This window comes from Bombus flavifrons, chromosome 11, assembly GCF_040668555.2.
Source record: "Bombus flavifrons isolate JBK064 chromosome 11, iyBomFlav1_principal, whole genome shotgun sequence".
Lineage (NCBI taxonomy): Eukaryota > Metazoa > Arthropoda > Insecta > Hymenoptera > Apidae > Bombus > Bombus flavifrons.
Window position 1 is genome coordinate 5108024 of NC_138452.1, and position 24981 is coordinate 5133004.

Genomic DNA, 24981 nt, shown 5'->3' on the forward strand with positions numbered 1-24981 from the left:
GGCAGTCAGGAGTCAACACTCGTGCGAATAGCATAGCGTTCTATCCATCCCAATTATAGTCTCAATATATATTTCCTGTTACATGTTCTAAACCTTTATCATGCAATGTATTTAATTTCTTCTGTTTCGAAATTTACCACTGACTGTTCATATTAGCGATCCTCTGATTGTTTTGAGCAGTGTATTTGCACTAAATTCCAAGAAACGTGCATGTGTAAAATATGTGGGTATTCTTTGACGCTTTTATTTTTATACATCCTATACAAAATATATAATACAACGTAGAATTGCTAGAAAAATTCGAGCAAAACCTGTATATAAAATCTTTCTTGCCTTCCATTTCAAGTGTGCGTCCGATGATAAAATTATACGTGTACGTACTGTGGCATTTTCATTTCTACACATATTGTGTAAAATATTTGATGCAACATTAAATTGATTGAAAAATTCCAACGAAATTTAAATATAAAATATTTCTTAAGTTTTCTCTAATATAGAATTTCAAACAAACAACAAATATTCTTCGTTACTCACACTTTCGTGTGTACAACCATGTGTGTACAATATTTGCACTTACACGTCGTTACGGTATATCAGGTTATCGAATAGAATACTGCGGTACTGGAAATGGACCGTGTAATGCAGACCATGTGCGGCAAAAACCCTATAACAGATTCACCTTTTGAAACGCTGACGCGCAATTAAGGCAGCCGAATGATGAACAAGTAGCGAAATAAGAGTCGTTCTACCGCGTGGACCACTATAAAGCAGGGAAAATTAATTTTCGACCGAGGGTTCGAGGGTAAAAGTATAACCGCGCATCTGCAAAGGGTGAATATTCCGGTGAGTTCATAGGAGTTGGATGTTGAATGGAAAATTGAGAATGAAAAATATGTCGGTGCATAGATGGGTCTCTCAATAGCATGCAACCCGCTTTACGCGAAAGTATGCCACGATGTTTGAGCGGTGGGTGGTAGGTCTCTGACTTTTCCTCAGTTATACATTTTTAAATAATATTACAAGACAGTGGATACTTATGCAAATTCATATTTTTATAAATATAATTTAAAGAAGTGGAATCCAGGCAGAGGATTGTTCTACTTAAATATTATTATATAACAAGTATCATAGCTTGGATATTTCATATAGTATGTGCGTTTTATACATTTTGACATCTTCAATTTTTGTATAAATATTGCGAAAATTTATTTTCTATCGGGAGAATAAAATTTATTTTGTTAGAGAAAGATAAATCGAGTAACGTTTTTAATGCTAGTTTTTAATGTAGAGTTCCAATTTACGTTCCAATTTTTTCTACTTCTTATTATATGCGTATCTCCGCTGTGATGCCGAAATCTGGGTTGGAGTTTCACTGTTTCCAAACTTCTCAAATAGATAGGTGCTGGGTTGTATCTCCGAGGTATTACAAAAGGAAATAAACTTTTTGCCGTAGCTAATCCGAAGAATTTTAAACTTTTTCACATTCTTGCTTTTATATTACAAAAATGATCTTTTCAACTCTAATAAAATTTAAATTAAAAACAAGCGGATCATTTTCTTGTCTTTATTCCTTGAGAACTATTCAAAGACAGAATCCCTCTTACTTGAGAATCTTTCTACAGTTTCCTTTTCTTCACAATCTTTTTTATCCAAGAATAAGCAGAATAAGGGAATTTTAACAGAGATAAAATTATTCTTCTTAGTAAAATGTATACTTCTTTATTTGTATTTGTTAACACTTCCTTCACAATTTATCAATACATTGCTGCTGATAGTTACTAAAGATCCCTTTTCTCAAAATTTCGTTATTTTCAACTTGCTACATCCAAATGAACGTAATCCACATATTGTAATCGTGTATAAATTAATAAAAAAAAAGTTTCCTATCGCTCACCGAACATATTAAACGTCATTACCAAAAATACATTTTCCATCATTAAAGAGCATATCTTTCGTTCTCTGTTTCTTTTTTTCCATGTTGTAACGATCAATAGAGTCAGCGTTGATCGATCAGCTGTTGGCACGTGACCGAGATCGGGATCTGGATCACTCGGTCGGTAACGTTGCGAGGTGAGGTTCGAGGTTACGTAGCCGCAAGTGAAAGCCACAAGTCTCTGGAATCTCTGACAATCAAGGCGCAGTATGAGTGTACGTCGATTATAATCGTGAACGTTTCACGTGATCGTCTTACAAATTCATATATATATACGACGAGCCTAATATAAAATACAAAATACAAAGAGAAAGAAAGAGACAATACATTAAACCATTATTATGTGTTATATTAAACCATTTTTATGTGTGTAAAAATCTTGAAAAAAGCAAAATAAGAGTGCTCAAGGTTTTGGAACATCGATAAAATAGTTTATAAGAGGTAGATCACGACTAACAGTGACAACTAACATCTATTCTACTAACAAAGTATCTATTAATGATTTTGATAGATTTGTCTGTATTAGTGTATGTAATCAAATTCTCGATTTTGTACAGTGGAATGTGACGTAACGTGCCACGACTACGATGAAAACGTAACACAGATTATCGAATTTGGCCCGAGAATATTAATTGATCGCCATAAATCGTTCGTGTTAACGGTTTAAAAAGAATTACTAGTATTGCATAGAAACGGGTTAATTAATTAACTTTGATAATGGATTAACAAGTATTTAGGAAACGCTAAGATTTCCTGTTACTTCAGAGTTGTTCGTTTCATTGCAATTGTGTATTTGAATCTGGAGTTAAAACAATTTTCAAGAAGAATATTACTTAAAGGTTTGGTTACTATTCACGTTATCGTTTTACGATTTTTAATTCAAGTTACATGTATAATCAATAATATACATTTACGTTGGTCGAAATACTTAGACGATCGTATTTTGTGACTTTGATTTTTATACCCGTTCATTGTGCTTTTTAAGATGATTGTCTTAAAGTCAATCTTTATGAAATCCTTGGACTTTTTTCTTTCTGCACATTTAGTGGATATAGCACTATAATCTCTGAAATATTTTAAATTTGAAGTTTTTTAAATTAAAGTTATTTAATAAAAATTAAAAAATTGTGTAAAAAAGTCTACAATGTACACCTTATCATTATATCATTATATCATTATATCATTAAAATAAATTATTGTGGGAAAGAACAGGTTCTCACTTCTTCTAGCTGCTCACTTGTCAATTTGCTAATATTATTACATAATTTATAAATTATTATACTGTTTATATGATATGTATATGATATGTAATATATAAGATGATATATAACGTATAAGAGGATCTGGTCCTTTTATCAGAAAATCAATCTGTCCAAGTGGTCAACTGTTGATTCGTTGATATTGTTACATAATTAATAAATTATAGTATAAGAGGATCTAGTCCTTTTATCCGAAATCCAATCTGTCCGGGTGGTTAATTGTCAATTCGCTAATATTATTACATAATAAATAAATTATTGTATAAGAGGATCCAATCCTTTTATCCGAAAACCAATTTGTCCAGGTGGTAGCCTCAGCCGGTAAACGAGAAATCTCGAGACGAAAATCATCCTCGGTTCCCCCTACAGGGAAGACGTAACCAGAGTGCGCAGGAGCTCCTTCCGGAGAGGGGGCGGCCCACGATCGACGGGAGGCTTTGTGAGCCACTGCTGAATTGCGCACACGCGCGGAATTTCCCGGGAATCGGGTTTTTCCGGGTCTCTAACACGGTTCTCCCTCGTTCGGCTCACTCGAGCGTCCGACGCGCGACACGGCAACAGGTGACGACCGGAGGCCGATTATCAGAATCTACCAAAGCAGCGACAGCATCTACGGGCTAAGTGTCATCACGCTTTCTCAAGCGTCCACACGCGTCGCGTTCGAATCAAATACGCGCGTAAAAGAAAAAACGATTCCCTTCAGAAATTTCTCGATCTTTCGATTCGTTGACACGAAATTTTTAACTGGACAATTTTGACCGGATATTGTTGTCGTTGGACATCGAAGAATCTTCGAAAGGAAGATTGGGGATCGTGAAAAAGGAAACGGAAGAACCAGTGAGGGAAAATGAGCGTCGAAGACGCCATCAATTATAAGCCCAGCGAGGAGGAGGATTACTATGCTCTGCTCTCGTGCGACGAGTCCTCGACGGTAAGGCAAATTTTCTGAATTACTTTCGCAAGAGGTTGATTTCCAGAGATTTCGGTGGTTTTCTTCGTTTCCTTTGATTATTACTAGTGACAGGGTTATTTATGGAATTGAGATTGAAATTCTTTGCGAAGGACAGGATTGCTATGTTTCTCTTTCGTGTGACGAGTCTGCAACGCGACGGTAAGGCCTTGTTGGGCTCTTCGCGAAGACTTTGACACTTGGTAGATGTTTTTATTATTCTTAGTAATAGGGATATCTGTGGTCGCTTTTTGAGAAAGGGTTGAGGCTGAAGTTTCTTAAGAAGTGATCGCTGTTTTCTTTCGTGTGATAAGCCTGAGCCTGCAAACCAATTTTCGTGAATTTCTTTATAAAGAATTAAGTTACAAAAGTTTTTTTCATATTTAATGGTTTTTCTGATTGTTTCGTTCAGTTTTTCCAGCTAATAGACTCTTTGTAACGATTTTCTTTGAAAAATGGTTGAGATGTAAGATTTTCACGTGTTCTTTGTTTCTATCTTTGAAGACTGGTTTTTGAATTGTTGTTGAATTGTGTCATTCGGTATCTAGTTAATAGTAATATGAAAAATATGATACAGTAATTTATTAGTCAAACGAGGTTTTCCATTCTATAGAACATTTTAATTCCTAGCGTATCTATATTTTGTTATACGTGAATTTTCCGCTTTAAGAAGAATTCCATTTAACCGATCTCTTTCACTCTTAAAGTTTTCGACAAAATATCCAAAACAATGTCTTGTCCGCATACTAGCTGCTTCGTAACCTAAGATCCAATCTGCATAAACTATGAATGTTTCGTCATCCGCGTTATTTGTCAGATCCAATTAGATAGCACCTTGAAAAGTAGAATTCAAAAACGACACGACTCGTACGGATCCGATGTCCCGACAATTAAACAATTTCCAATGTGAGTTATCTCTGGGCATATCGCGGCTTAAAGTTTCAGATTACTGCACATTTATCTAATGGGATACATACGTATTTAATATACTTTCAGAAGTTATGCGGAATTAATTAGTTTCGCTGTCGGGAGCTCGTCACTGCAGGATAATTGCATCATCATCGGGAACAACTTTAATTAGCGCTTTGGTTCAACTTCTCGATTAGTATCGATCGTCTGTCGATTGCCACTTCGTTTGACAAAAATATATCACACCGCGGCTCAATGGAAGTTGACAATACGATTACGATTCAATTCGTTTCGCGATTGATAACTTTGACTATGTGAAGTTCACGATAAGTTAAGATGAAAATGAAAATGTCTGATGTTTTCAACGAATTTAAGGATTTTTAATGGACGAGAAATTGAGAGCGTCGATAGTAGATTCATAGGCCAATAGTTGTAGCTATAAAATAATTATTGCGTTTTCAAATATCTGGTTGACAGCGTGATCAAATGGAACTTTAGTAGTATGTAGTTTCTTTACGGCATCATGTATTTAATCAAAATAATTTATTTATTAGGTTTATAAGGATTATCGATTGTAGAATTAATAAATTCTTGGAATAAAATTGTTGCAGATTTTTTTAAACTAATTTGTGTACCAAAAATTGTTTAGATGGAGTAGAGAATATGTTTGACCTCTCCAAAATGATAAATCTATGTTATCAACATGCATCATGACATTTTGCTTTATATAAACAAATTTAGCCGATATCCTATCTAAGTAATATTCTTATTATAAATTATTTTTCTATTATTCTATTATCATTGGTCTATAGTAAATTTCCTCTTTTCTAAAAATTCAATAGATGATAATAGTTGCTAGTGCAGTTTCAACAATTATGTTTTATATAACACACATAATATGCGCATAAAGGTCTCCTGAAGTAACTGCTGAAATATTTACACGGGCCAGTGTATTCATAACATTTACATTGCAACATTGCGATAAACCATGGTCTTTAAAAGTTAAAATCCTGCAAGAGAGGAAGAAGTAACTCAACCCCATGCAACAACCCCTAGGAAGACGATCTTTTCGCGTCGTTGGAATATCGACTAAACGTGAAAGCTTGTTCGATTATAATTCCCAGAGAAGTTGTCCAAGTAAACAAGCCATTTCCACGTCGCAAAGAGTCGATCAGCCTTCGATCCACGTCTCGTTCCATCGGTGAATATCATGTAAAAGTCATCGTAGACCCTTTCTAAGGAATTATGTCAGCGTTCTACGCTTGTTTTCTTTCTGTTCGCGCGTTTCTTGCGATCTACTAAAAATAAACGACGTTGCTTTAAATAAAACCCGAGGGTTAATAATGAGTGATCGTGTTCGTCTGTTTGCCAACGGTCCGGCGGATCCATTAAGGAACTCTACGCCCATTAAGCGAATTCGTTAAATTGCCTGGCAAATATCAGTCGTCTTCATTCGCCAGGAAATCGACGAACGGAGGGTAAACAGCCCTTCCCGTGTCTCTTTCGATTACTATCATGATGTAAAACACCTGGGGAGGTGCCTGGAAATATTCATTGGCGTAACTTGGAAGAATGCACAATTTTATAGACTTGGTGTTCTTCTTTCTTTTTTTAAGGCTTCTTAATTGAAAAGTATAAGGAAAAAATTGAATACGTAGATGGCGGATTTTCACGTAAATTTATATTATTATATAAATAGATATTTGTTTTATCTGTTGGTGAATTTTGAAGAACGTTCAATTTGTTAGATACAGTGCGCATCTCTCCTCTCGAAGAATATTTTTTCTGTTCTTTTTTAAATCCTCTTTAATTATAAGGAACAAATTTGTTAAGTAGACTGCTGATTTTTCTATTGAATTTCTACTTTAAGTATTTTATATATTTTTATATATTGTATACATCTTGGACATATTTTTAAATTTAAAAATATACAATTCGGCGATAAGTCGTGTTTTCCATTTTTTAGAATTCAACGCATTTTAAAATAATTCTATTCATTGATTAATATTCTGTAAATTGTCTGTCTGGCTGGTTTTGAGATTAAATATGCACGTGTTTTTACCATCCTTCTGAGTGTTTCAGTTGTGACTTTGATATTTTTTATAAGACTTCTTTGCTCGAACAGGTTTTTAATTACGTTATACTGAAATACTCCAAGTAATATTAAAACTAAAAAATTCACAAGGTTATAATAACAGAAAGAAAAGTCATTAAAAGATCATTTGGGGGATTCTAAAGAATGATTAGAAAATAAAATTATCTAGATTATCAGTGAAAATCGCGAAGTTAATAATCCACGTGATCAGGAGCGTGAAGTTTAAATAAAGGATGTGTAATGAACCGTCCCCCTTACTGCTTCCTTCAAAGCCATCCCACACATCCTGTACGTCCTTTTTAAGGTCAATTAACCATATGGTAACTTTCAACTTATTCGAATTTTTTTCATCTAAAAGATTCTTAAAAATCTATATTCCAGGTGGAACAAATCACGGCAGAATATAAGGTGCTGGCTCTTCAATATCATCCGGACAAGAACGAAGGTGATAAGGAAGCTGAACGGAAATTTCAGCAATTACAGGTTTGTTTCCGCAGTCTATTCTCGTTTCTTTACTCGCATATGGTCGCAACGTGACTCATGAGGAAGTTGTTGCACGATTGCTCCATTTACGTTAATCTGTCTCGTCTTGACGATACGATCTAACCGATGTATAATCGTGTGATTGTATAGTCCGTGAAATTTAAATAGCACGGTTGTAAGAGATTGATCGACAACTAAAATTCAAATTCTGTAAGCAAAGTTTTCTTCGTTTAGCATCTTTTACTTCGTTTTCACGAAGGTTTCATTTCTTTAATTGTACCCATAAAAATATGAATTCTGCATAAACATCCGTAGCCTAACAATCATTTAAATTTAAAAATATGAATTTTGTATAAACATACGTAGCCTAATAATAATAATTTATGTTTTATTTTACAACCATGCTATATCTGTTTCATTTATCTGACTACACTTCCGTTTGATTGCGACCAAGGTAACGCGATTTCTTTTTGTCGCAGCACGCGAAAGAGGTTCTCTGTGACCCTGAGCAAAGGAGCAACTATGACAAATGGAGGCGTAGCGGGATCGCCATCAGCTACAAGCAATGGCTTGGAATGAAGGATCACGTGCATCAGGTGAGGAGAATTCGATGGGAGTTCTTCGGCGAAATTTTTGTTGCTCGGTGGCGAACAATGCTTGGAAAATCGTGCGAGAAATTTCGTATCTCGTAGAAAGAAAAGAAACTGGGACGATGTTCTTTCGACATTGTAACTTCCATAGATAGAAAATTGGTATTGGAACTGACTATTGCAGGCTAGGGAAAATCATATTGGGTTAGCAGAAATCTCCGAATTTGAAATTTAAGTCGGAGTTTGCAAGCGGAGAAGTAAACGAGTAGATTCGTTTTTTCGTAGAGTTTGGGATTCTTACATTTGCATTGAAAAATGTATCTACGTATATTTATTTCTTCGAATTTGAAGAGTTTTGTATAAAGGAAAATTTTGTCGAATTTACTTTCGTGCTTCGAAGAAGAGTGTTTGAAAAATGAACTTTTATTAAATCTGTTTGATACGTAATATAATCCTTGATATTTTACATTTGACTTTTAGTCACGTTTTTCAATTATATGGAAACAGTTTGTCAGTGATTCAGGACTTTAGTAGCAGAAAGTTTTTATTAGAAATTTCTCGCACGACGTTATTACTTTTCCAACTAATACACCTGACATCATTTTCTGATTTTCCGTTCTATCGATCCTTCAAGCTCAACTAACTCAAAACTAACTATAACGCACAATTACCCATAACCCATATAACACACAAAATAATCCAACTATGACAACAATGGGTCATTTGCGATAGAAATCACATATTATAGCCAAACAAAATTTTTCCAATCAGATTTTAAACTTACTTTCACTATGTAAGTTTTCCAAATCGTTGTTCGATGCTTTCTATAAAATATCAAACTTAATCCAAACTGTGACCCATTCACAAGTGACCTATTCTGCTCACTCATTTCTAATCTTCTTAACAAAATAAAAAAGAAATATACATATATATATAAAACAAAAGAAAAAAGCAAAAAGAATAAAGAAAGAGCACTCGAATGCGCTATAGTCGATGCACTGGAGCATACCGAAGACGAAGGATCGCATGCTGCAGGACGCGGCCGCCGAATCTGCTGGTTCCCCTGGCCACACTAGCAAGGTGCAACCGGCGAACGCTCACAGAAGAGCTTCGGAGGGTGGCGCGAACATCTACTACGGCGCACGTCGTGACCTTGGCTGGGACTCGGAGGCGTCTAACGAGGTGGTGAACAAGTTCCGCAACTACGAGATCTAAAGGTGCGACGTCGTTCTCCAATTTCTGGTCGTCGTCTGGACCAACGATCGCTCGCTCTGTGTGTCTACCTTTTTTCTTTTTTTTTTTTTTTTTTGCGAAGTATATCGAACGGAACAAACGGATGAAGCATCATAAGCAAACGTAATGAATTACGGATACACCGTCTCGTCGTGAATTTACCGCTCGTTGTTGTCCAACCGAGAAAACCTCAAGGAAGAATGTTGTTGAGTTTAAATTGAGATTTTGAGCGAAGATCATGTTTCTATTATCATTAACTTTACAAAACGTTTGGTCCTTTTTTTTCTTTTTATCATTGTTATTATTCGACTAGTATCGTTATTAAGAAAGAAGAATACTAATTTTACCATTGGGTGAGTTTTGTTGATTTTGAAGTGGATAAAGACTGTATTTGTTGCAAGTGTTCGGAGGAAGATATTTGAAGATTCTAGTTCGTCTTTTAATATGTTAAATATGTACGATGCAGATTATCCATGGTCGAGAGCAGTTTCTGTTCAAGTCGGTAACGCTTTCTGCGAATATAAAATAAATAACGGCACGAGCTATCGACGGCAGACGCAGATTGAATGGAATATTATGCGAGAGTGGCAGGGAACGTGCCAAGATGGAGAACATACTCGATATGAAAACTGTGCGATCATCCAAGTGGATACTTTGTAATTTGATCGATCATACAGTATATGAATTTGCAAAGGCCGAAGGAAATACGCTGCAAATCTTCTCTTGCAATTCTTATGATTATCGAAATTTAAAAAATTTCGATAATTAATTTCTATTGCCTAGGTTTGAAAGATTTCACAATATTTAATTGGAATTCTTAATATTCACAACGGTGAAATGCGACTAACCGAGCAGGAATAAATTGAACAGCAAAAGTCGGCGACAGAGTATACGATATAACATATCGATCCTGCTTTAGAGATCTTTTTATGGGAGAAGAAAGAGGGAAACCAGAGAGAAACTCGTTTAAAGTTCCAGACGAGAAAAGAGGACGCTCTCGAGGTTTCTCGAAAGAAGTGTCACATTTTTCTTATTTCCATTTCTTCCTTAAAGTTTTGTTTAAGTGTCACGAAACAGAGCGACAAGGAAGAGAAGAATATTGAAGAAATCAAAAAGAAGAAATCAGGGCGAGAAAAATCGAAAGATCGGCTAGACGGTGCTTTAATGTCGTATCAAGAGAGAAGCTAAAATCCACGATTCCACGAAGGGATTCAAACGTAAGAAAATAACTAGTTGTTTCTACTATAACGTTACTCGCGATAGAATTTGCTTAAGTGGTCCAGTTCGAGCTGAATGTATTTCAGTTTTTAAACAATCCCGAGGAATAATGTAGAAATTTTGTTGCATTATAACATTCATATGTTTTTGAATTTTTTTACTTATTGAATTGGGAATAATAAGAGAATAATGTTGTCTTATTTTGGTGAAATTAATTGATGATAGATTGTCCTGATTTTTATTAACAATTTTTAACATTCACGTATCTCATTTATCTAAAATGAATTAGAATTAAAATACACAGTTGGTTTATAAATCAGAATCTCATATATTCTGTGAAAAAATATCATCCTGATAAAAAGTATTATACTTTGTTTTAAGGTATTTATTCACAAGTTTTAAGGAAAATCAGCGACGAGAGATACAAAAATTCGAACAAAATTAGTCGAGAAACGTTCCTAATCTCAAGTTGCGAAGATAATTCAATTCAATTGACATTCCTTCGTATCACCCTTTGTAAAGTATGTACGATTTCCAAGTGAGTGATTTGTACCACTTAAGTAGTACTTCCATCGTCGAGTAGCTAGAAGAAAAAAAGTAACTCGTTGTTTCTACATTGAGTATTCTTCAATGGAACGCTTGAACAGTTTAGACGTCGAATCACAAAAGCTTCGTACGCGCGAATATCGAAATATATTCTCGATTTTTTCCAAGCGAAATATTGTTAACTTTTGTGTCGTTGAAGATAAGATCGTCGAATAAACTGATTAAGCATAGTTATTCCATTGTTGAGCAAATCGATGACGGCGCACTTGTACCTGTGTCAAACGCAAAGTATATATCGTTTTTTCTCGACCACACTTGAATGTTCGAAACCTTCACGATCCCATAGATCTCACGTCATATTTTTCTGTACTTAAATCAATCCTTTCGCTGAAAGAAAATATATCGAATAGACACTAATTTATTATTATGTGAACTTTTAATATATAAATGTTCGTTAATAAAATTGCGAACGAGTCTTATTCATCTCGATCATATTCATTTTTGTCGGTCCCCCACCCTTCTTTTTTTACGTAAAGTATTTTCCAATTAAATTTTAAAATATCACCGGGACGATACCGAAAAGAATTCATCGTCAAATATTGTCCTTTGCTTCCGATTAATCCACTTCGACGCAGACTGAAAACGGGAACAACGTACCAAAGCACGGAGGATCAACTTTGCGACGAACAATCTAAATTTTCGAGAGGAAACTCGATGGAATTAAAACGCTAGAGCTTCGATTTATCAATTTTCCCTCAGGCAATTTCTAAAAATGTCAGTAGTTTTAAAAAGTTACGCTTTATATCCACGTTATTTTACGTTCATTCATCAGCGAAAGGATTTAACAGCATTTTTGATTTATTATCAGCAGACTGCGGATGATTATGCATTTATGAGAAATTTAAACGTGAAAAAATGTATAAAAAGGAATATAATACGGAGAAATATAGTTCTTGACAAGAGATTTTACGCTTCACGCTTCATAATCTTCATGAAGTTTCTTTTAATTTGTTACAGCAGTTATATTCAAGACCATACAGTTACTATATTAGTTAACGAAAACAATATACTTTTTACTCGTATACTCAACATCCCCGAATCGCATTTTTTATTGAAAATTATTTATTATTTTGAAGAAACTTTTAGCAAGACCATATATATTTTCTATAATATTTACATTGGCTGACAAAATATCCAAAATTTATTATAATATTTAGGTGAGACAAGTCACTACTTAAGATCCATTTCTTCGCCTATATTCTCAAAAATTTGTATAAAAATCCACAGTCTAGTTATCATTCTCTCATCGTCGATAGAATCCCATCTCACTACAGCGAGTTACATCATTCGTTCGGCATCACCCTGTCTCAAGAGCAACCGGTCTCGTGATAATTTCTCGATTCATAGATCAAGTTTGGTTTTTCGTTTCAATCACCACGAATACGAATATATCGATAGCTAGTCGACGAGGAATTTTTCTAATGCACTCGAACGTCGTCGTTGCGTTCCGCGTAATTAAGGCACGTAGACGTAGAAGCTAATGATTGGTGGCCGAAAATAGCAGCAGTCGACTCGTACGTATCGATGTGACCTTTCGATATTAGTATGTAAGGCTCCGAGGTACGGCTTAAAACGATCCTGTCTCCTCGAATTTATTTTCACCCGTGTCCAGACATCGTTTCTTTTCTTCTTTTTTATTTTATCCTTAGCTCACTCGAACTTTCCATAGAATCGTTCGATCGATCGTTTCGTCTGTGTGGATTTTCAAAACCGGACCGAGGATTCGGGAACGTAGATCGGTCGGAAAGCGGGGGAGAGGGGGATAAACGAGGAATCAAAAGTAGAGACAACGTATATCGATGGCAATGCTGCGAAATTTTTGCGATGAAAAACCGGAAATGTAGCGAGTGTACCGTTGTCGAGAGTATTTGAGTCGAATGACGCCACGCGCTATCGATCACGGACGAGGAAAAAATAAAACGAAGAAAAAGTGGTAAGGTAGGAGTCGCTGATCTATTTTATAAAACAAGAAAACAAGGATTGTCCGAAAGAATGGGAAGGTTAAAAGAAAAATCGATAGTGCGTGTACGTGTTGAAGTTTAAAGATCAGAATCGGCTTCGTTCTCGAGTTTCTATGACGTAAAACACGTGTAATTATTCGTAAGGTAAAAGTAACGTGGAATCGTAAAAGGGAACCAAATATTAAATATAACATGAAAATAGAGAAAAAGAAAGGAAGTAAAAAAAAAAAATATATATATATATATATGGTCGTCCAAAATCGAGAACGAGAGATCGATCTCCGAGATCTCATCACACTACCCGTGTATCTGTCTTCAAAGAATGAGAGAAAAAGAAAAAAAAAAGAAAAAGGAACGATAAAGCAAGTTTCGAAAATATTCTGTACGTGTGTTGTTCCCACATCTATATTTTTCTAGACGCGTCTCCGCGATTCCGCCTCGTGGAACACTGTACCTTCTATCGATTTATTATTTCCACGCGATCGACTTATCGATGGTATCGTGCATCCGGCCGAGGGCTGGGAGAAACCTGTCGTTCGATGAAAAGAAAAAAAAAAGAAGATACCGTGGAATTTTTTTCGTGCTAAACGTTACTACAGTTTTTACGGAGTATTCGATAAAAAATTGCTTGCCTTTTTAGGGTTACTTTTTTTTTGTCTTAAATAGAATGCTTAATGGAATTTTTTTGTAATTCACTCTAGTCTTTAGTCCTTCTTTTTCCTTTGAGACTTTCACGAAGGTATATTTACGATCTTTTAAAATTGTAATACGATTAAATTTTATACGTTTCTAGGAAAAATATTACAATTATGTATGCCTCTCTTTGAAAATATGATTAATATAAGATATTAATAAAATGTAATTAAAGATGAAGGTATAAAACGATGGTTTCTTCTCTCCTCGTAAACGCGCGAATCTCTGTTATGTACGTATAAATATACAAATAAATATACATACACATATATATAACGTATAAGCTATATAAATATATTATAATCGTCACGCGCTGGACGACGCGACGATATGTATCTATGCGATTAAAGGTTCAATAAATGTGTTTAATTAAGATCAGTTTGTTTCGTACATTCGTTAACCCACAATATGAACACTCCTCCTTTTTGTAAATTCCGCTATTCCAACAAAATATATCATTTATGAGGTATTTTATTAAATACTCAAAGTGACGTTTCATATTTCGTTAAAAGATTAAAAAATTAGAAAATTTTAATTTTAATATTCTAATATCATCAAACTTCATAAGTATTTTCACATTAAAATTATACTATTTCTTAATAATTAAAAATATTCTCCCAAATTATTTCAAATAAAAAATCCATATTCCTAACTGAAACAAAGTTGCAAAATTAATCCTGAATTAATCTATTGTTTATTTGTTCGTTCGGAACGTCAATACGAATTTTTAATTGCTCCTCATCGATACACGAGGAATAATATTCTTTTGTTAAGAAACATTCACATTCAATTTCGGATCTTCCTCTTTAATTTTTACTATTCATAATTAGAAACACCATTTGTTCCAATTCAGTGTCTTTTCACTTGCCACTAGTTCCTGACAAATAATTCTCTTTCAATCACTATTCAAAATATAGGAGCTTAATTCTGATTGTTAGAAACTCCTCAAACTTTCCACACAACCTAATATGCACTTGCAAATGAGTCATGAGTGATTTTTTTCTCCTCGAAATCCAAAGAAATCAGAGTGTAAATGTAATTTTCCAGGAAAGTAACAGGAGAACTGGAATTTAATTACGACAATCGGGAACCCTCTAAACTTTCCAAACAGCACAATAATTCCAAACGAGTGGAGAATGATTTCACAAATGCTTCGAAATCCAAAGAAATCAGACGGTGAATGCAGCTTTCCAGCAAAGTAACAGGAGGATAGGAACTGAATTTCGACTGTCGGGAACTGTCCAAACTTTCCAAACAACGCAGTAATTCCAGACGAATCACGAGTGATGTCCCAAACTATTCTAAGTCCAAAGAGATCAGAGTGTGAATGCAATTTTCCAGCAAAGTAACAGGAGAATAAATTCGAATCGAATGGAAAAACCGATCGCGACCGTTTGGAAAAAATGGAATTGAGTTAGCTGTGTGTAACGCGGGGAACAATAGACTACCGCAATCCTTTGTCAGCGATGGAAAACTTTCCCTATCTCTTAGGGCACATTCACAAACGCGTTCGTACAAAACGTGCCACCCACACAGAGAGAAATAGAGAAAGAGAACGCGTGCGGAACCGTGGCCTAATTCACAGCCATGCGAAACTTAATGTCGTTTGTTCGTCGAACGAGCATTCATTCCGTGTTATCCACTGCGGACGATGGGATACAGAAGCACCTTTCATTCACTCGTGTCGCCTCTTTTCACCGGTGAACTCGGATGGAAACGGCCACGTAAACTCGCCTTTGTCGACAATTAACATTAGCTTCTTTGTCCAGTTCTGATAGAAAACTCGCCACATCGTTGTCACGTTTTAATCAGACGGCATTGAGAACACAGGGAGGAAGAAAAAGGAACGGCGTGTCGAAGAATAAGAATATGTTTCTGCGGGGATGGACTATTTTCTAAGTTAGACAGCGAGTGATATTCAATGATATTAGAGACGTTCATAGCATATGGACTACTGCATTTTTCGTACACATTGATTTGTTATTTATTGTGTTTATTTCTAGAGGATGGTAACTCTTCGTTTTTAATCATTTCTGGTAATTTATTCATTTGGAAAGGATAAAACTGTTCAGCGGCAGGTCTGAATCTAGTTGGAAGTGAATCAGAAGGACGAGCAGTTTCTGTAAGAGTGGATTATTCTCTAATTTTCATAGGGAGTAATATTTAATTCTGGACTATTATATACGCTGTTATTACTATTATTACTATATTTTTCGTTCGTTACAATTATTTCTAAGAAATGGTAGCTCTTTGTTGTTTATCGTTTCCTATATTTTGTCGGCACTGAAACACTAGTGTTACACACAGATATCCTGCAAGTTTAAGAAATTCTGACTTTCCTAGTTTGACTCAGGAGTTTTCCATCCCTTTACATTCTGTATCAGCATACGTAGTTCATAAGGGTTGATTGCGTGCTATGGTCATTGGGAAAAACCTACGGAACTCCTGTGCGGACCCTCGCTGGTCGCTTTGTACCCTCGAGGGCCCGTAACGTGGGGTTGATCACTTGCAAAAGTTTACCGATCATATAACTAATCATCATTCATGCAAACTCAAATGTGTAAAAAACCAGTCCGCGTGTTTCTCCTCGTGAACAACTCTCGTATGAGCAACTATAATAGCATCATCTCGAGTAGTTTAGAGTTAATGTGCGTCAATAGCTTTTTCAATAATTCACACCACCCACACTCAGTTTTGTAATACAGTCCGTTCTCTAATAAACACTATAATTCCTATACTAGCAAGTGATCCTTGCCATTACTTACTTTACGGGCTAATTACTTAGTAGCCCTTTACTTGCTGACAAATAATCTTTGTCAATCATTTTATTTTACTGGCAAATAAATACTTGTTAACTTATCATTTCGGTGGCAAATGATCTTTCCTGCTACATCTCTCGAGCCTAGTGTCTTGAACAGTTAGATTTATTCAATAATAGCACAGTTAATAAAATTTCGAGTGCTGTATGAAGTTTCCTAGAATAGTTTAACTATTGTTAGTGTTGGAGATTGTATATTAGCGTAGCATTACAGGTTTGAAGACGCGTAGGTGTAATGTGTGAAAAGAAGTCTAAGTGAAATGAAAACGGATTGGAGTCAATGGGGTGTGTGTGATGTTGATTGTTTAATCAATTTTCTCTTATTATACTTTCCATGATTTGATAATTATAATATAATTATCTATCTATAATATAATATTTATAATATGATCGTAAAATGATAACATGTCAAAAACATTAAGTTTTTGCGGATCTTGAGGAGGTTAATATGAATGGTGTATACGAGTTGTGAGCTATTAGGAATAGATTGATTATCGCGTGTAAGGAGATTCAGAATTTAATGAGTCGTTGCAAAGTTTAATTGGATTTGGCAGAGGTTGAGTACACATGGGTAATGTGTAGATATTAAAGGGTAGGTAACGTCCGGCTCTGTTACATGAATTTAAAGACCGTAATTTTACAAAATCGCAGTTACCACGAATATAAATTATTTATCGCATTTTTTATGTCTTACCACAACTGATTAGTGTTTTGGAAATTTCGAACAGTTTCATGGAAACTTGAAAAATTGTGGCTGTTTAGATTAACGATATTTCGAGACATTCCAAGCTCTATGAATTCCAAGAATTCCATAAACTTCAAGAATTCTGAGAATCCCAAAGGGTACAAGAATCCAAAAGCCTTAAACACCTTGAAAACTCTAGGAACTAAAAGCATCCCATAAACTCTGAAACTTTAATTTTCTTTTATTTCCCCAGAGACTTCTAAGAATTCATCGAATTTTCAATGCCTGTGCAATTTTTCAGATTATCAAAATTCCCAAAGCTCCATATAGAATTCTGGCTCTATAAATTCCTATTCTAAAGGTTCTTACAAATTCCAGAATTCCTCGATTTCCAACCTCAACGATCCTTCTCATCGCCATTCACCTTGTATCTAATCAATGCGCCGTTGAAAGCTCAGCAACACGATCTAATTATAAGCACGCGTTTCAAACGAAGTACATTTTTCTAGACGTCCGTTTTATTCGCATGTGGCGCGTCTTCGCGAACAAAAGGATCACAAACAGCAAGCACTCATCAGATAAACGATCGAAATTGCTGGGAATTCCTTGAAGCGCAAAACGAATGTCTCGCCCCAATTCCCAATCATCCACCGGTTGAATAGCATTCTCTATTGGGTAACAAAATTCTCCGTCGTAAGCTCTGCGGATGGTAGAACGTGTCGAATCAGATGAGGACACGGTTCGCGGAATAAAATAGCAATTAGCCATGAGCTTTCTTTTTCAAATTCCATTCCCATCCCCAGACTCGATCAGTTTTATTGACCAGATTCATTTACCAGATTGATACGACTTCGTTACTTCGTTACTTTCATTATTTTGGGCGGAGCGGTAAATTCGATCGATTCTTGCCTGATCGTTTGTTGTGCCAGGGTAAGAAATAGCGTAAGTCATAAATTAAACAATCGAGTATTGGCGCCGTCTGGTATCTAAGGATTGCACATTGCATTCTATTTTAGAGTTCTGCAGAACAAACGTAATGGCGACTTACGATTAATATTAGATTGCAGAGTTTTATGCATTCGTAGGAAATTTGAAGATGAAAAGGAGCAGGGTAGGATACATATAATATAGAAAAATGTATAAGATAGAGTAACATTTAGTAGGTAACATAATTTCTTACTTGGGTTCCATGTTTTTAATTATACTCATAAGAATATGAATTTGTATAAATATTCGCAGTGTAATGATATTTCACTGAAGGAGCTCGGAAAGATGGTGCAATTGATAGAATTTTTTAGTTGAGAAAATTTGCGAGTAAAGTTAAACTTTAATGGTAGAATTGCCAAGGTGATCAGAATAACCAATTCATAATCTTAACAAAAATTTTATAGATTTATAACGAGATTGAGGGAAACTTGAAGGATGTTGGTTTTGGTTTGAACAGATGTGGAGAAGCTAGTTCACGTAAATATTCTATATTTAGAATTTCATTTTTCTGGATTTATTTATGAGGATGTTCTCTTTAAACAAGTTTTATAGTTTGTATTTCCTTTGAGGTTGTTGAAGAGTGAACTTTAATCAATCTGCTGTAAATAGTTTTCAGTCTGTGATATTATTATAGTCTTGTGAAACTTCAGGACGTCTTGTTCAATTGGGAATCGTATTTCTATATAACTTAAGAGAACGTCAGATTTATGTGAAAGTCAATAAAGTGGATGAGACACCGGAGGTGAGTAATCTTGAAAGGGATAATTAATGTATAATATATAGTAAGACGATTAAATTCGACAGATTCCCGAGAGATCAAAAGTTTATATTTCTTAGAATTTATCCATTAAATCCCTTGACATTTTCATTTAGTCAGAATATCAAAGGAAGTTCTAAAAATTAATTTCATATCATTTCCTTCTTGCACCTAGATTCTACAATCTCTTCAAAATTTCGAAAAGTCGAAGTATTTATTACAAAATAATCTGCAATAATTCGAATTGCCTCAATGAAAAAAATTAGAAGTATTTATAGCATCGTGATAAATAATCTTTTAAGCTATTTTCAGACGTTTAATCACGATACCTTTTTTGCATTTCTTTTTCCAGTAAACAGTAATACTTCGAAATACAGAATTCACACAATTGCATAATTTTCCAAATTACACGTTTCCTTAATTCACACAGTTTTTCCATGACATTTTATTCGCAAATACGATGAAATACTTCTCCAAATCAAATACACCTAACAATTCTCTCGCTTCATGAAGTCGTATTTCTCAGTATTACGTTATCCAAGTATCAAACGCGAAACGGTATTAATGTATTTTCCATAAAGCTGTTTCCTCTTCCGCCGTTCTCTCGTTAAACGATAGCAGGAACAATGAACGGATCGTTCCTCCGTGTTCCTCCGCCCATTAACCCGAAATATTGAGCAGCGTTTTCGACGGCGTGCCACGATGCAATTGGAGAAGGTGGAGGCCCTTCAGGCAACCATTATCGCGGATGCACTCGCCTCAGTTCGATCCCTTAATACGGGGTGAGCATTGGTCTGCGTTTGTCAGATAACGCGAGACTCCCAGCTTTTCGAACCTAGCTTTAAACTTTGACCTACCAGATCGAAACGAGATCAAGTTCAGCGTCAGCTTGCACCGATGAATCGATCACCGTGTTGCTTGACATGTACAGGTTTTGTTGATGATTAAAGGTCGATTAAAAGGATTATATTTCAATTTGAAATGACTGGGCTTGGTAGAAAATATATTTTATCGTGCTTTCCCCTGTAGCTTTCTAATATATCGCGTAATATAAGTATAACATTTTAATGATAAAATTAATACATTTTTATCCAAGAAATGTGCGACTATTATTCTTTTGTCACGTTAAGTCTTTTATATGATTATCGTACATTTATGTATTGAAAAATACGGAAGAAAGACGGATCAGTTGGGCCCTGGTATACAGAAATGTGAAATTACAGAAGCAATGTATGAAATTATATTTAACGAACGTATTTAAGAGCGGAACATGTGAATGTGATTAGTGTGAATTGATTTGGCAGTTGAGAAACAGCTCGTGTACAATAATATTCATTGAAACAAAAGTGGTATTGAATGTCGAGACATCGCCATAAGTTTCTAATAAAGAATACTATGAAGATATTTGATGTCTGATTCTATAGGATAATATATGTATATGATAATAATATCTGTAAGGTTCGAAAGAATTTGCGAGAAAATTTAAATATAGAAACTTTAGAAACGCAGCTGGTGTTTACAGGTAGTATACTTGTTCTCCGTAATTATATTAGCGAAAATTATGCCGGAATCGCAAACGAATAATTAAAAATTTAACAAGTAACTCCCAGGTCGCATCTGACCCCATTTACAATGTATCTTCCATCCCATTTACTTCGACGAACTCTATGCATCACTAACTATATAACGGTGTTTAAATCTTCAGAGTGGAATTTCCATAAAACGATGTTGTTTCAAGTGCTATTTTGAACAAGTTTGAGTTGAGAGAGCCGAAGAACGATTGTTTACGACATACAAATATTTATAGTTCGAAAGTTTAGTATAACTTCACGTTTGCCAGTTTCTTTATTAATTTTGTTTTCGGTTTCATTTTTTGAGAATTTAATCCTGCTGATTATTCATTATAAGAAGTCATTTTCAACCTAATCTTACTTTTCTTACATTAAAAAATATCTAAATTCCAGTAAAATATAGAACAATTGTTATTACAATGTATGATTTCTTCCTCCAACTCTATGTTAAAGATTTTCTTAGAATTTTGAATTTTTTGTATTTTCTATAATAAATCTATCTATCTATCTATCATTTACTATCAGTTAGTAACTGAAATTTAATCTAGGCAAGATAAATAACTGTTTAAACAAAATTTGTCACAAAAGAACGAACCATTTAATTGAATCCAAATTCCTTGGGCAGTTTATAAGAATTATAAATAATAATTAACAATTATATTTTCTCTATATCAAAAGGCATCAAACATATTTAAAAGATAAAAAAGAGATTAGTGTTCGAAATCCTAGTTACATACATGTTACGAAAGCTAGTTAGTTTCAGGAATCCAGCTTTGTTCTACGCCCACATTGGTCAATTATACTGAGAATTAACGCGTATATTTGATATCAAATAAGCTGAAAATGTTTCATAACATCGATCGCGTAACCTGTTACGCAATACACTTTTCATTTGATATTTAATATCGCACATTCATAAAAATAATTACATTTTTTATCGAGATAAAACCTTTATCCATTTTTGTCTTTGTTGCTGCCTTTCCAGGAACAGAGATGCCCATGATGGTAGGCATAAACTTCCAGCATAAAGTTTTCAGAAAGAAACATCTACTTTATAGAAGTTTTTATTCGATGCTCTTGATCGAGTCGACTCGAACGTGTGTTGCAATTTTAGCTCGCACAAGTCGAGAATGGGAGAAAAAGGTAGGGTGGAAAAAGAATGCTCGAAGAAACGCGTTGGCGGATGTAAATAAAAGAGGCGCAGTAAGAAAGCGAATAGGTAAGTTTGAAACTCGGGAAATTTCTTACGGAGTGTAGGAAATGTAATCGTGTGGCACAATGGTTTGCAAGTTTCGACCAACACTTGCAGTTATTGCAAGATGAAAAAACATTTTCTTAACTTTCTGTAACTGAATTTCCTTATGGTTATAAAAATAAAATTGCAGTTTGTTACGACCTGGTTGGGAAGAGTAAGAATTTGAGGAATATTTGAGAATAGGAAACACAAGGTGATTCAATTGCAACACATGATTTCTTTGACAAATAGTCCTCTTGACTAGTAGAATGCGATGCAAACAAGAAAATTTAGTTTGAATGTCTGGGTCAAGATTAATTTTTCTTCGTATAACCTAATCATTAAACATCTGCGATATTGATAACATGTTGCACGTTGTACAATAGGATATTAAAGGGATAACTCAGAGTTACGCAATTTCTACTTAAATTCGGCAACATTATAGAGATTTAATTCAAAAAAGAAATAAGTGAAACTATAATATGTAATTCTTTTAGTTCGCAATTACTGTTGGCTACCAACTTACATCTGATATAATAAAGTATGGATATCTTCTAATAAGAATTTCTTTTAATCTCTCCATTCAAACATCTTTTTTCATTTGGCCGCAGATTAATCAGAAAAAGAAACCCCGATCGAAGCCCCTATGGCAACTTGAAAAGATGGATAAGGGGCGATACGGGGCAAAGGCTAGAGAAGCAAGAAGCATCGGGACAGGAAAGAGCGGTAGCTGGTCTGATAAAGCGAGGAACGGCGTTGAGATAAAGGGAGGACAGCGTAGGAGGGCAAGAAAATATAGATTGCTCGAGAACGACGAAGTTAGTGTCCATTGGAGGGAAAGAGACACATATACACCGGATCGATGCAGAGCACTATTCCGTGGGTGTCGAGTTTCGTCTCTCTCCAACCGATAGGATTTGGCCCAGTAGGAGAAAGAGGGACATTGGCTTACACCATCGTTCATAAGTATTCCCACACTTACAAACTAATTTAAATATACGTATATAATGTATAGTATAAAAAGTTTTTCGAATGAACCTTTTCAGTCTAATTTTAGCCTTTGATCGTATCTCAGACAACCATATTATACAGTTGTTTGATGTTAGTAAAAATAATGTTAACATTAATCGGAATAAAGAAAAAAAAGACGCGATTGAAGGATAAAAACTGGTCCTGCAAAGACATATAACTTAAGTAACTTTAACGTTTACGATCAACGTTAGGCTCTTGAAATGATTTAAATATGTACGTGTTTTTAATCAAGTTTTAAAAGTTTATATAGATTTTATCAAGAGTCGACTATCTATTATGGATAAACAAGGAACTTGAATGATGCAGGTATATTCCATGTGTCTGCCTAGAAGCATTTGGTCCCAGTTTTATGGTAAGATTAACGTAGAAACTTATCGATAGAGAATTGTTCTTTCGTTGTAACGTTGAAAATATAATAAAAATATCAAACAAGGTTGAATTGCGTTAGCTGTCGGAATACTTATACACGGTAGTGTGGTAGTGTACGTAACACGATTTCGGTGGGAAATTGCGATCTACATATGAATTAGAATACTATGGCGGATGGACTGAAAAGGATGACCTCGCGAGTCTACCAACAGATGACGGAGATCACCGATTAGGAACGCCATTTATCCCGTCATTTCCTTTAGAAAGTGGCGTCAATTTCGCGAACAATCGGCCGTGATCGTGCTACCGGATAGTGAATGTCAGAGTTCGCGCTGTGAATTTACCGATCAACTAAACACCGAACGACCTAAATGAGCAAGAGCACTCTCGCGCTCGATTCGGCAACGAGCGTTTCCGGTTGATGAGCGGCGCGCTGGATAACAGGTCGAAATAACGAGATCTTGTTCTTACTTACGTCGTGCTCGGAAAAGGGATAAAGGTTGATAAAGGGAAAAGATTGTTATATGAGATTAAAAATCTTGGTGATAATATTATGGACTTGTTTTGTGAGTATGGGTACAGATTTGAGATTTATTGAGATTTTCGCCAAATGAAAGTGTATTGTTATATTCCGAGATTAGTGCATATGAAATGCTTTTTTCAAATGAAACTTTACCTACATGTAGTTTATTCAAAATTTCGTATTTTCGATCCAAGTAACTTCTATATTATTCAATACAGTCTTTCAATAACTATTTAATTTCATTATCCCAGTTTTGTAAGAAGTACCAGCTTTAGGGTCTAAAGATTCTTAGGATGGGCTTGTTATATTTTACATTTTTTATAGTTTATATTATGGACTTGTTATAGTTCATTCATTTATAGGTTCTTTTAATTGATAATTGATGGAAAGATATAATGATTTGTATGTATATTGTAGATTTTAAGAGATTATATGTACTGTTTGATAAGAAAATAAGGTTTTTATATGATACTATACTTCAATATAAACCATCAATTAAAATAAAATATGTATTGTTAGTAAAAGATATATATCCTATAGGGAAAATTTATATATATGTAAATATCCTGCACAATTTTTACGTAAACAATGTAACTTAATTATGAAATGAAATTATGAAACGTAAAATCAGAAAATTATTTAGTTATTGAAATCTTATATATCGGGGATTTAGAGTAATCATTCTGTATCACGAATTCGGGGTTTGCAAATGTTTATTGCGTGACATAATTTTATAGCTTATCATTAGAATGAAGTAACGAACGTTATAAACGAACTTACAAACTGTATACGTTGTTACTTAGGAAATACAGTGATTGCGTTACACTGTATATAATCGCTATATGAAATGAGCTGCATCAGCTCGTTCGATCTAACAATATATACTAAGTGCGATAACAATGAATCGTAACAACTTCGCTTGATCCAAACGTAAAATGATGGTGTTATTTCAATCCGAAAATCGAAATCGAAACAATTCATTTAAAACGGATTATTTACATGGTATAATAACTCACGTGTTCATAATTTACGCCAATATTCCTTTCTTCCTAACCAATGATGAATATGCCGCGGTT

General features: G+C 34.8%; 1 protein-coding gene across 3 annotated transcripts; it reads left to right on the forward strand.

The window, feature by feature from the left end:
* The first annotated feature begins 2120 nt into the window (after nt 1-2120).
* jdp (DnaJ domain-containing protein) lies at nt 2121-24278 on the forward strand. Of its 3 annotated transcripts, XM_069123739.1 has the most exons (6): nt 2124-2374; nt 3498-4123; nt 7527-7628; nt 8108-8224; nt 9209-9435; nt 22593-24278. In XM_069123739.1, exons 2-5 carry the CDS (start codon nt 4040-4042, stop codon nt 9431-9433), a joined length of 528 nt encoding a protein of 175 aa, XP_068979840.1. In that variant the 5' UTR covers nt 2124-2374; nt 3498-4039; the 3' UTR covers nt 9434-9435; nt 22593-24278. The 3 variants fall into 3 exon arrangements, with proteins under 3 accessions (XP_068979841.1, XP_068979840.1, XP_068979839.1); XM_069123740.1 differs by lacking the exon at nt 22593-24278 and having other exon boundaries at nt 2121-2374; nt 9254-14304; XM_069123738.1 differs by lacking the exon at nt 22593-24278 and having other exon boundaries at nt 2126-2374; nt 9209-14304.
* The last annotated feature ends 703 nt before the right edge of the window (nt 24279-24981 follow it).